We start from the raw sequence: 12528 nt of genomic DNA on the forward strand, positions 1-12528 counted from the left end.
GAGAATGTTCCTTCATTTTTATAATTTTATTTGATGAAAATAGTTGATATTTGACTGTTTTGGTGAGTTTTTTTTTTTTTTATAGCTTTATACTCTAAAGCAGCGTTTTTGAAGTTTGTCATTACATCTGAGTTGTTCGGTGAAATTCGTCTGCGGATGTCCGTTTTACAGTTTTGTGGCAGATTTATTTTGCTTCTAGAAAATGTTTTTCGTTTATTAGTCTTAGGTTGACAGCTACCTAGTGTTTTGGGGAGTGTTAATTTGCACGCTTTGGAGCAGTCTTCATTGTCATGCCTCGGAGTTGCTCGACGAAATTCCTTAATGGATTTATTTGAATGTGATGCTTCTGAAATGAGAGTATGCTTCAATATACTAACTCGTAGTAGCTGGATAATTCTTGCTCTTTGGCAAGTTAGTTGAATGTTATTTCTGTTGACTTTAACACGTTTGTAAAACCCAAAACACATCTTTAGAATCCGCTTAATCTGTAATACTTAAAGATCACCACACAGAGTCCTCTTAAACTAGCCCACTTTAGTAGCTAGTCATGCCTTTGCATCTTGAGAAGGTTTAGAAACGATTGTTGTTGCTCACTGTTCGAGCTTTTTAATTGGTTGTATATCTAATTGTAGGAGTTAATTATTTTAAAATAACCCTTCATTGGATTACATATCTGCATCGGAAGAAACCCCTGCTTGTTCCCTCTGCTCTCTACCCCCACCCTTAAAAAATTTCTTCCCCTTTCTTTGGATCAAATAGGAAAATCACTTTGGTTGTCTTCCTTTCCTTGACCAGTTTTCCTTTGTATATGCAGTGACTATTCACATTTTTAGTCACAAAGAGGCATTGCATATCAGCATATCCTACTCAACTGTTGCACTTGTTTTGACCAGGTATTAGTCACACACCATTACGTTAGATGTCCTAAATCTCATATTAATAGTTGGCATGCTTGCTTCCCTTAGTGGAAAAGAGTGATCTTGTTGTATTTTTGTCTTGGTTTTTTCTTGTTCGGCCTGTTTCTGTTCTATTATTGTCTAGGTTTTTTTTCTTGTTTGGCCTACTGATGTAGTTTTCTTCATGTCATATCCTAGTTCAGCTGATCGATTAAATCCATCCAATGGAAGCTAAATTCTTCCGCTTTCTCAAGATTGTTGGAGTCGGTTTCAAGGCTAGAGCAGAATCTGAAGGTCGTCTCTTGTACCTTAAGCTGGGTTACAGCCATGAGGTTGAAATGACCGTGCCCCCTGCAGTTCGTGTCTTCTGTTTCAAACCCAATGTGATTTGCTGCACTGGGATTGACAAGTATAGGGTACATCAGTTTGCTGCTTCTGTAAGGAGCTGTAAGCCTCCTGAAGTTTACAAAGGCAAAGGTATAATGTACATTGATGAAGTGATCAAAAAGAAGCAGGGGAAGAAATCAAAATGAGAACCTTTATTTCATGGTTCTTTCTTGGGCTTGGGCTTGGGCTTGGGCTTTGTTCTCTTTCTGATGGTGAACAATTTCTCTTTAAGCATCCTTCCTATTGTAATTTTTTCTTTAGCTGCATGAATCCTTTAAAAGATAGTGGTTGAAGTTTCTACCATAGTCGCAGAAGTTGCTAAACATCTCAATGACTATTCCTGTATTAGCCTTTTCATCCTTTCAACAACTATAGAGAAGTGATGGATGGCATTGTTGAAATATGGGTATTTGAATAAATGCTCTGCGCAAAGAATTGCTTTCTTGGAACCTTAGCATATGATCTTAGGTTTCCTGAATATCTCAAATGTGAAGTTGAGAGTATTAAGATTGATTCTTGTAGGACTTTTAGATTAAAATGTGTATTTGTGCTCCGTTATATTGAATTGCAGGCTGTGGCCTGCTTCTTCCACAATTTGATTAAATGTTCTATGCAAAGCATTGTTTTCATTGTTGGACGTGATCTTAGGTTGTCTGAGTGATTCTCAAATTCAAAGTTGCCAGTCTGATTGATTTCTATGGGACCTGTAGTTTGAAATTTGTGTTGATTAATTATACTTGGTGACATTTTAAATGAAGTGCAGTGTGTGCTTCTTCTTAATTTATCCTCTCCCTGCTGCCTATAAATTTATCATATTTGGTTTGCAGTTGTCATGAATTTAGAATATGTATTTGCTTTTTAGACAAAATAAAAAAAATTGTTACTCTGTATTTAGTGTTTATTCCATGTATTAATAATATTCGCATTTTTCCCGTTAAAAAATACATAGGTTCCACATAACTTTTGTGTATATATTGCTTATGAATTTGAGGAAACCAAAAAAGTTTTTTTAAAAAAAAAAACAAGCTGGTTTGTTTTTCTGCCACTAAAACATGCTTCTCTTGCTCGCGCTTAGAAAAAGCGACCTACCCTAATATATATTTAAAGCAAAACCGATGTATTTCCTCATCCCCTTTCCGTCCTTTTATTTCTCTACAAACAAATATGTAAGTAGATTAAATCAAGCAGAATTCGAAACTTCAACAAGGTTGAAACTCATAATTCATAAAGCACTTTAAAAGGAAATTCGAATCTGATAAATATTGTTTCTCTTTGACCTGGTGAGATCTAATATAGAAGAAAAATAAAGTTACGATAGAACTCACACGAGAGATAAGTACTTCTTCATAACATAAATAGAAAATGTAAAGAATCACGAAGAGCTAATACAGACTGTATAATTATTGTAATTCCATAGAACAACACGGAAAAAAGACACTCATGACCATTTGCAAAGAGATGTATACACAGTCAATAATCCTTGGAACCTTTTAGGTCTTTGTTTGAGTTAAAACCTTTAAGGTTGCCTGAATAGTTATCGAATGTGAAAGTTTAAACTATTCTAATTTAATTCCTGTAGATTAAAATGTATATTTGTGCTCGGTTACATCCATAGCAGATTGTGCTTCTATCATAATTGTATTAAAGTAATGCTCTATGCAAAGCATTATTTTCAATGATGTTTATTAGTTAGGACTTAGAGACGGATTCAGAATTTAAATTTTATGGGTTTAGATTCGCAGTTCTGCTACATTTCATCTAATTTAATGGGTTCACAATTTATTATTTCTACATAATTAATAATTTTTTTGGCAAAAATATAGAGTGTGAGCGAAAGTTATGGGTTCAGTTGAACCCATAGCTTCGACAATGCATGCGCCTATGACTCGGGTTGTTTAAGTCGTTCTCGAATACAAAAGTTGCCATTCTGATTGACAGGGATTAATAACAGCTTCAGTAGCTAGAATTTTTCTGTAAACATTTTTTGAAATATAATTATATGAATAAGGGAGAAACTCCATAAAAAGAAGATTAATGATTCATATAATTGCTTAGTGGGAAATGTCCCAAAGAAATCCAAGAGTAACTACTAATCTTGTTATACAGAAAAAGTAACTATTACTATGTCAATTTATAATGATTCGTATAGTTTTACGATTTCATTGACTAAAAGGATTATCAAATGAATTGTAATTACAATTAAAACTATCGAAAAGGAAAAGGAAAAGACACATATTTTTACAAAGTTTATCTTAAAATATATTTTTACAAGAGAGGACTGAGCACTTCTAATTCAACTCCAATATTGGTGGCAACTTGTACCGACACATAGGACAACTTGGGTTTTTTAGGAGCCACGTCTCAATGCAGTCAAAATGGAAAGTGTGCCTACAAGGCATGCTGTAAACTTCCGAATCAGGTAAATACTTCTCCATGCATATTGAACATATCTCTGTCAAATCATGGCCGTTTGGAATATTTACTTTCTGTAAAAACTGAATTATTGATCTTACTGCAGGCAGTGATTTAAATTCCCTCCTAGCTTTCTCAATTAGAGACTGTATTAGTTCCCTTTCGTAATTCTCATCAAGACACCTGCTCCTCCATTTAGATGTGCCTCTCATCACAAGTTCTTGTACGTAATATTCTATCCATTGAAATTCTTCATACAAAGATGATCCCTGTCCTATTCGCTTGATTTTATCATAAATTTCTTCCCAAAGTATTTCTGCCAAATACTCTCTCTCTTTTGCAAGAATTCTTGATTTTGTAAGTTGAAATTCTTGAGGAGATACAGAGACTGGCTTAACAAATAACAGGTTTATATAGACTGTATCATCATCTTTGAAAGGAGGTGTAACATTCTCCACCCTACGAGCAAACTCCAAGATATGTTTGATCAAATCATCTTTGTTCTCCAAAATTTTGTCAGTTGGATCCCACTTAATCCTTTCTATTGAGTAAGGAAAATCAGTTCCCAAAAGAATTCTGTTAATAGTTTCCTCTGATAATGATTCATACTTACAGGCACACCTTGTACCAAAGTTGAACTCTTCTATAATGTTCTCATCACAAGTGTAAGTATGCATGGCAAATAGATTAATATCCAAGTTAAAATTGTGACCTGAAGTGGCTGAAGCAGGAATATTTCTTATACTATTACAAAATAGAGGGAACACATAAATTTCACTGGTGGTTAATGGCTCCATTTCGTGAAACTAACCAAAAGCTTAAAAGTATAGGTTCTGAAAATTGAGTTTGACCATTTGTGTAGCCTGCATTAGAATTTATAGAGACAAAGGCGTTCTCTCCCTAGGGTTGATTTATTTGTTTTTTGTGTTGGATTAGGAGTCCTTAAGTCTAAGGATTTGTGTAGTTTAAAGTTATCGACCATATTTCCTTTTCCTTTTCGATTTCGGTTTCCCATTCCCTAAAGACTTGTGAAACAAAATTACAAATATGGTAAGTTAATTACCACAAGTGTACAGACTACAATATTTGTGCTTTTTCTTTTCTTTCTTAAAATAAGTTTTTGCCTTGATAATTTCCTAAAGGAAACTAGAAAAGTAAAGATCACCCCCCCCCCCCCAATGATACCCGTCCTAACAAACTTAGTGGTCGTTTGGACATAAGAATTGTAAAATTCCGAAATAAAGAGAAATTTTTTTTTCAAGTGAAAATGATATTTGAAAATTGGAGTTGTGTTTTGACATCAATATAATTTGGGTTGTTTTAAAATTTTTGTGAGTGATCTGAGTGAAAATTTTAAAAAATTTCTTTTTGAAGTTTTTAAAATTTTTGAAAAATTCCAAAATTCATCTTCCGAAAATTTAAAATTTTATGGCCAAACATTGATTTCCGAAAACAATGTAATTTTTCAAAAAAAGTGGAAAAAATTCATGGGGGCTCTTTGTCCTTGTGCAAAATGTCATTTTTGACCATTTATTTTAAAGACTGATTCATCTAAGACCATCTTACGTTTTTTTTACCACACCAAATAACTCTCCAAAAGAAAATAATTTTTGGAGCATCGTGATAAAGCATAGTATTGATTTTGGAGAAAATCTCACTTTATACCCATTAAATTTAAACTATTTACCCTTAAATATCCATACCTAAACTATTTACTTTTCCTACCTATGCAATCAATACTATTTACCCGCCCAAATGGTTTCCTTATTTAATGTATGTAAAATCTCCTAAAATTTAGAATTTTGAATGCAAACAAAGAATTTGCTATTTTTTCTCTCCTGACATTAAGAACACGATTTTTCTTCTTTTAAATTTTTTGTCTACTTCTTTTTTCGTTAGAGAGTGTTAATAATAAATTTAACGAAATCATGTTAGAATAATTTTACAAGTTAAAGATGTATACAATTAAAGTAATAAATATGTATTCCATGTTGGATATAATGAAGTTATGGATAATATTTCAAATATTTAATATCACAGTTAATTTTTAAATTTTGAATGTGCTAATATCTTGAACTCTGAGTTCAACTATAGACAGTTGAACTTCTATAGTGATAGAGTAAAAAACTCTTTATACTAACTAAAAGAAAAGATAACTATACATAAGTATTCGTGCATAAGAAGCCATATAAGTAATTCGGAAAATAGGCAAGTAACATGCTACTAATGTATACTTTTAAGTTAGGAAAATCAAAATATACCCGATCTAGGACAATATAATATATTGATTAAACATTGAACGTGGATTTTCTGATGTATAAATATTGTAGAAGCCATGATGCACCAAACAAAGGTGTTCAATATGTGTTATATAACTCTAAACGTAATATTTTACCTAAATACACATTGTAATTTTTCGGCGAAAGGTGGTCAATTGACCACCCATATGACCATGTGGTTTCGCCACTGATCCAACCTCATATATTGTTTATATTTTGTAAACCTTGCTAGTACAGTCAATCTAGAGCATTGATTGACTGACTGGTAATGCTTTAATAGTTTGTTAATCAATCATTTGTAGAATATTCTGTGAATTTGAGTCACTATCTGTTAATGTTATGTGAAATTGAAGTCACATTGACCACTCTTTCTCCTCAGCAGCCAGCGCACAAAAAGATTGTCCTTTCCGCCACGCTATTGAAGTCCCGCATTAAACAGGTGCCAATTAAAGGATCTAAGATATGGATTTCAATACCACGGACCTTGAAGCTTGAAACTCATAACTTGGTTTGTTTGAGTTTTTATTGTTTTGATCCGATCCTATATGGGTTAGTTTGGAAAGTTGATTGGAGGTTGTAGCTAAAGTTTCAGTCAATTTGGTGGAGATTTTGTAGTAAATTTTAGAAATTTGGGTTGAAATATAGTTGAACCAGAGAAGAAGACGAATTTGTATTGTATACCCAAATAGTATACAAATATACCATTTTAGTATACAATTCATTCCAACTATATACCCTATTAGTATAACTATATACTATGTTGGTATCATATGCTAGTTGAATTATTTTTTGATTGTATTAGTTGCATTTAAATGGTACAATATTTGATTTTCTTTTAATAATAATAATATAGTACAATATCTTGAAATACCTTATTATATTAATATGTGGTACACTATTTTTTTATTTTTCTCTTTATGCATGTGTGTTATGTAATAGTAGTATAGTCATATAGTTGCCGGGAATTAACTAGTAAAACTGTATACCATGTTGGTATAGTTATATACCATATTGGTATCATATGGTAGTTTGGACATTGTTTTGATTGTTTTAGCTGCATTTTAAGCGAATTCTATTATGAAATTATATATATCAACATGAGTTGCCATAATGCTGGAATTTTTGTGTGCCGATGGACATAAATTGTGTGTATTAATAGTTTTTATAGTTATAGGCAATTGTTGGAACGACCCATACAACTATATACCTTCTTAGTATACGAAATGAGCAAGTTGTTTTGCGAATATTTAGCTTGCAATACGAGCATGTAATTTTCTCATACTTTTATTGCGTCCTTTAATGTTTTGGTAGAGTAGTATAGTCGCAGATAGTTGTAGAAATCATATGCTCTGTTGGTATACATATATACCATATTGGTATCACATGGTACTAGAAGTCTTTTTCGCTACTTATACTTTTGTTGTATTTTTTAATATTTTATTATTATTTTTATTCTAACTAGTATATATGGAGATTTGGTTGCCGTAGATTATATTTCTTGCTCTATAACTGGTTGTATTAGTGCTAATGGTAGAGTGTGTATTGATATTTATAGGGAAGGAGATCAAGGTTTGCATGGCAACCACGTGTTGATTCTTAGAATTTGATTATGTAATTTATGGTGCTCAACAGCAGTCAATGTGATATCCAGTGTATTAGATCAAGTGACAACTGATATTATTTCAGTTTATAATTGAATTTAAAAAATGAGAATAAAAATGTATATCGTACTAGTTATATTAAAAAAAAAGGTGAACAAATATTTACTAATCAATTATTTTTCTTATTGTGTAAAAAATAATAATAAAAAATAGTGAAAATGGTAAATGAAATTAGATTATGAAGAGAAAAAGAATATAAAAAACAAGAAGTTAAATGAAATTAGAAAAGAAAAAAAGAAAAAAATAAAAAGAAAAGCAGAAAAGAAAAAAAAAAGAAAAAAAAGAAAAAAAGAAGCATAGAAATAAAAAAGAATTGGAGAATAACGATAAAATTCCCCATAAAAACTACAATGGGTAGAAAATGTAATTAGTTTATGGGTAAAAAAATAAATAGGTAGACAAGGATAAATAATTTTATTTTTATGGGTAGCTGTGTCAAAACCCCTTGATTTTGACCCCTATAGTATCCAGATTAGTCATTGTAACAAACTGGTTTATTTAAATTTCAAACCGTTTACCTAAAAAAATACGTCAACATGCGGAGATGTGCTTTAAATTCAGGGACCTATTTGTACTTTCATATTGAAATTTATAAAAAATAAAATATAATAATATCGATTGGGAGCACGGTACTTTTTAGTTCTCTTTTTGATGAAGTCCAATAGAAATAGCCTGACTTCCTTCTCAAGCTAAGTATTATTTGGCCATCTTTTCTTGTTAAACAAGTCTATTTTCCCAACACAGTTTTGATAAACTATAAATATAAGTCATCAATTAACGAGCAAATTTCACCAGGAACCCATTCTTTGCTTTGCTTTTTCTTCTAGTTTTCTTATTGGCTTTTTAGTTAAATTTTAGTTACTGATGCAATGGAAGTAGAAAAAGGACATAGCAACTCCACCTCTAACTTCTTGTGGATGGCCCAAATGGAAGAGGTCGAAGGACGACGGTAGCTTTTTAAGCAATTTGAAGGAGCAATTCCACGATTTTGTGAATACCCCTATGGCTGATCACAAGCTTTGCTTCAAAAATACTATTGACAAGGTACAAATTTCTATCATTGATTGAATAACATACGTAGTACTTAAGAATTAATAGCTCTACTGATGCAAATTTAAGTTGCTTACTTTGTTTTCTATTCCATATGTTTCTTGTTTTTATGACTATTGTTATTTATTGATTTTTTATAATTTTTATCGCAATTCCTCGAATTTCTTAAGATTCATTTATTTTTGAATAACCTAATTTGTATATACAGGTAGCTTCTAAACATAAGATTTTAGTTCTAAGAACACAAATATCTTTTCTTCATCTTGAAAGGAAGAAACTATTCGCATTTTAGCAACTAGGCCCTCTTGAAAATAGGATTTTTTTTTTTTTTTTTTATGTGGTTAAAATAGAAGTTGTTTGTTTGAAATTGGTGTTGTCGCTTTGAAACAGATGGTTGGAAATTTTCGAAAGGAGATTAATGGGTTTAAAGGTGAGGAAAATTCTGTGACCCTCCAATCGCTGCCTGCAGAGGAGAAGGAGAATCAGTAGAACTTCGGACGTGGCACGTGCAGATTTTAATCAAATTCTATTTAGCATTCTTGTTCTTAGTTTTTTTTATTTTTTTATTTTTTTTAGTCTCTCCCCTTTTATTCCCTCTTCGTTGGAGCTACTCCACATCTGGGAGGTGCTGACTCTAAGCAACCCCTCTTGTCTTCTTGTTCTTAGTTACATGAAAAGTTTGCAAGTTTTAGTAGTCAATCTAGAAAATTTAGCATGAAATTTTTTATTTTCACCCATTATTTGTGTTTGCACATTACCGTTTATAACTTCATTATAATTAATTAATTTATTAATATATCATTTCATTTTATTCTATCAATGATAATTAAAATGATTTGATCGAAATATTTGGTTTGATAAATATTTCCCATCTAACATTTGTGACCTTAAAAACAAATTTTTCTTAGGTAGTAAACGAGAAAGGGAATAGTGTGTTCATGCTTTAACGACGTAATCACTGAACGTTGGTGTCTGGTGACTGGTGCCAAAACTGTGGCAATATTTTAATGTCCTTTGTTGACTAATGTCTTAACCAAAATCTACGTGGCAAGACTTCTAAAAGCTATGAGATAAATGGCAAAATGCTTTTGAAAAGTGACAATTGCTTTGCCACGTTCTTTTCCCTCAGCATGATAGATCCATGCACATGTGCCTATAATTAGGCTCTCAACTAGACAAGAAAATCATCATTAGCAAGATAAAGAAATCCATCTACTTCTTTCCTTCTAATTTTGATCTTCATCAACTTTTTTTGTGGTTTTTCCTTGTCAAAGTTTAGTAGTTTAATATCTTTTGTTCCCCTCTTTTAAATAACTGGGTTTGTAATATTTAATTTGGCTGATTCTTGTATCCTTTAAATAAATAGAGATGGGCTTGTTTAATCCTGGGGAAATATTTCACATTGCTGAAATAGTTTCTTAGAACAGTGCCCAGCACGACTCAAGCCAATTCGTGTATCTGCTTACAAATAATATTATTGCAGTATTATTATTGTTATTTTTCGGTGTCATTTTCCTGCAATCTAAGAAAATATGGCAAGTAATACCACTACGAAATTTTTTGATGGTACTACCAATTTTGGTGTTGTCTCTGCTGCTACTGTTTCAGCTGTCCTGCCAGATATCCACGGTGTTGTAAATACGTTATTGCATCCACAACTTTGGCAGATACTAATGTCAAAACACATGTATGTGAATAGACATGGTTACATATCCAATGTTAATATTAAAACTTTCAAGAAAAATACACCTCAATGCAAGGGAAGGGTTGGGATAAATGACAATCTTGCTAAGTTAAATTAAATTTGACTAAAGCGGATAATATAATTGTTGCGGTCATTTTCCAAATAAATAATGTGGCTAATGTGAGAAATTGGGTGATAGACTCTGGTGCTACTAGGCACATTTGTACAGACAAAAATGAATTTTGTCTTACACCAAGTTAAGGAAGGAAAAGAAAATATTTATCTTGGTGACTCAAGAACAACTCGCGTTCTTGGGAAAGGAAAAATTCTTCTCAAACTCACATCTGGTAAAACTCTAGCATTGAGAGATGTATTGCATGTTCCTAATATCCAAACCAATTTGATTTCTGTGGGGTTATTAGGAAAAGTTGGAGTGAAGATTTCCTTTGAAATTGATGAGGTCATATTGACCAAAAACGACATTTTTGTGGGTAATGAATATTGCAACCATAGTTTATTTATGCTTAATATTTCTGATACTAGCAATGAAAATGCATCTTCTTCTGCTTATATGGTTGAGTCTGTTTCTTTATGGCATGTTAATGTCGCGTATATATAAAAAATGCAGTCACTGAGATTAATATCTAGTTTAGACTCAAATAATATTGACAAGTGTGATATATGTGTTGACGCTAAAAGTACTAGAAAGACTTATTTTTCTGTAAATAGAGAAACTGAATTATTATCCTTGATTCACACTGATTTAGGTGATTTAAAGCAGACTATGACTAGAGGTGGTAAAAGATATTATGTGACTTTTATTGATGATTTTTCTAGATATACTAAGTTGTATTTGCTTAGAAATAAAGATGATGCTTTTAATTCTTTTATTTCTTATAAAACTGAGGTTGAAAATCAAGAGAATAAGATCTGATAGAGGTGGAGAATATTTATCATTAAATGATTTTTGTGAAAAGAATGAAATTATTCATGAAGTAACTCCGCCTTATTCGCCCGAGTCAGATGGAGTAGCTGAAAGGAAAAATAGAACATTGAAAGAGATGATGAACTCTATGTTAGTTAGTTCTAATGCTCCTGATAATTTGTGAGGTGGAGTATTATCTGCATGTCACTTACAAAATAGAATACCACATAGAAAACTGACAAAACTCCTTATGAATTGTGGAAGGGTTATAAACCTATTTTGAAATACTTAAAAGTGTGGAGTGTCTTGCTAAAGTTCTTTTGCCTGAACCTAAAAAGAGAAAAATAGGTTCTAAAACTGTTGATTGCATACATATTGGATATGCTGAACATAGTGTTGCATGCAGATTTCATATTTTAAAAAGTGATGTGCTTGATTACAATACTATAATTGAGACAAAGAATATTGAGTTCTTTGAATATATTTATCCATTGTCTGATAAAATTTCTCATACACCTGTTAAAATAAATAGTGAAATTACCTCTAATGAGGAACTGAGAAGGAGCAAAAGGCCTAGGATAGAATATTTTTCTTATGGAAATGATTTTCAAACTTTTCTTGTCGATAATGAACTATCAAATTATTTTGAAGTTATATCTTCTTCACATGCTAAATATTGGAAAGAGGCAATAAAAGTTGAAATCAATTCTATTTTGAAAAATAATACATGGATTTAACTGATTTACCTCCTGGTGCAAAGCCTATTGGTTGTAAATGGATTTTCAAAAAGAAATTTAATCCTGATAGATCTTTAGATAAATATAAAGCTCGGTTAGTAGCAAAAGGATTTTCTCAAAAATAAAATATAGGTTATTTTGATACATTTGCACTAGTGACTAGAATTTCTTTTATTCGAGTTTTAATTGTCTTAGCTTCAATCCCTAAACTTTTTATCCATCAAATGAATGTCAAAACTGCTTTTCTAAATGGTGATTTAGAAGAAGAAATTTATATGGTTCAACCTGAAGGCTGTGTCATTCTTGGACAAGAAAATAAAGTTTGTAAATTAGTTAAATCTCTTTATAGCCTTAAACAAGCTCCTAAGCAGTGGTATAAGAAATTTGAACAAGTCTTACTGAGAGACGGTTTTTCTTCAGTTGAGGTTGATAAATGTATTTGTACAAAAGTGATAGACAATGATTATGTGATAATATGTCTATATGTTGATGACATA

General features: G+C 31.6%; 1 protein-coding gene and 1 long non-coding RNA gene across 5 annotated transcripts in view; both read left to right on the top strand.

Moving 5' to 3' along the window:
* The window catches only part of LOC109207947 (60S ribosomal protein L6, mitochondrial-like), a 2151-nt gene extending 274 nt beyond the window's left edge, over nucleotides 1-1877 (top strand). Inside the window, exons 2-3 of one of the 4 annotated variants that reach the window (XM_019370944.1) lie at nucleotides 815-893; nucleotides 1095-1877. In XM_019370944.1, the coding sequence (XP_019226489.1) occupies nucleotides 1121-1429 (309 nt within the window). In that variant the 5' untranslated portion in view covers nucleotides 815-893; nucleotides 1095-1120 and the 3' untranslated portion in view covers nucleotides 1430-1877. The remainder of the gene's footprint in view (nucleotides 1-814; nucleotides 894-1094) is intronic. The other 3 variants (XM_019370943.1, XM_019370946.1, XM_019370945.1) reach the window with 3 other exon arrangements.
* A 6455-nt stretch (nucleotides 1878-8332) lies between these two features.
* Nucleotides 8333-9384, top strand: LOC109207944. The gene is made up of 2 exons (XR_002065085.1): nucleotides 8333-8679; nucleotides 9076-9384. It is a non-coding gene; the product is annotated as an uncharacterized LOC109207944 (long non-coding RNA).
* Nucleotides 9385-12528: the final 3144 nt, after the last annotated feature.

The sequence above is a fragment of the Nicotiana attenuata genome, unplaced genomic scaffold (assembly GCF_001879085.1).
Source record: "Nicotiana attenuata strain UT unplaced genomic scaffold, NIATTr2, whole genome shotgun sequence".
Taxonomy (NCBI): domain Eukaryota; kingdom Viridiplantae; phylum Streptophyta; class Magnoliopsida; order Solanales; family Solanaceae; genus Nicotiana; species Nicotiana attenuata.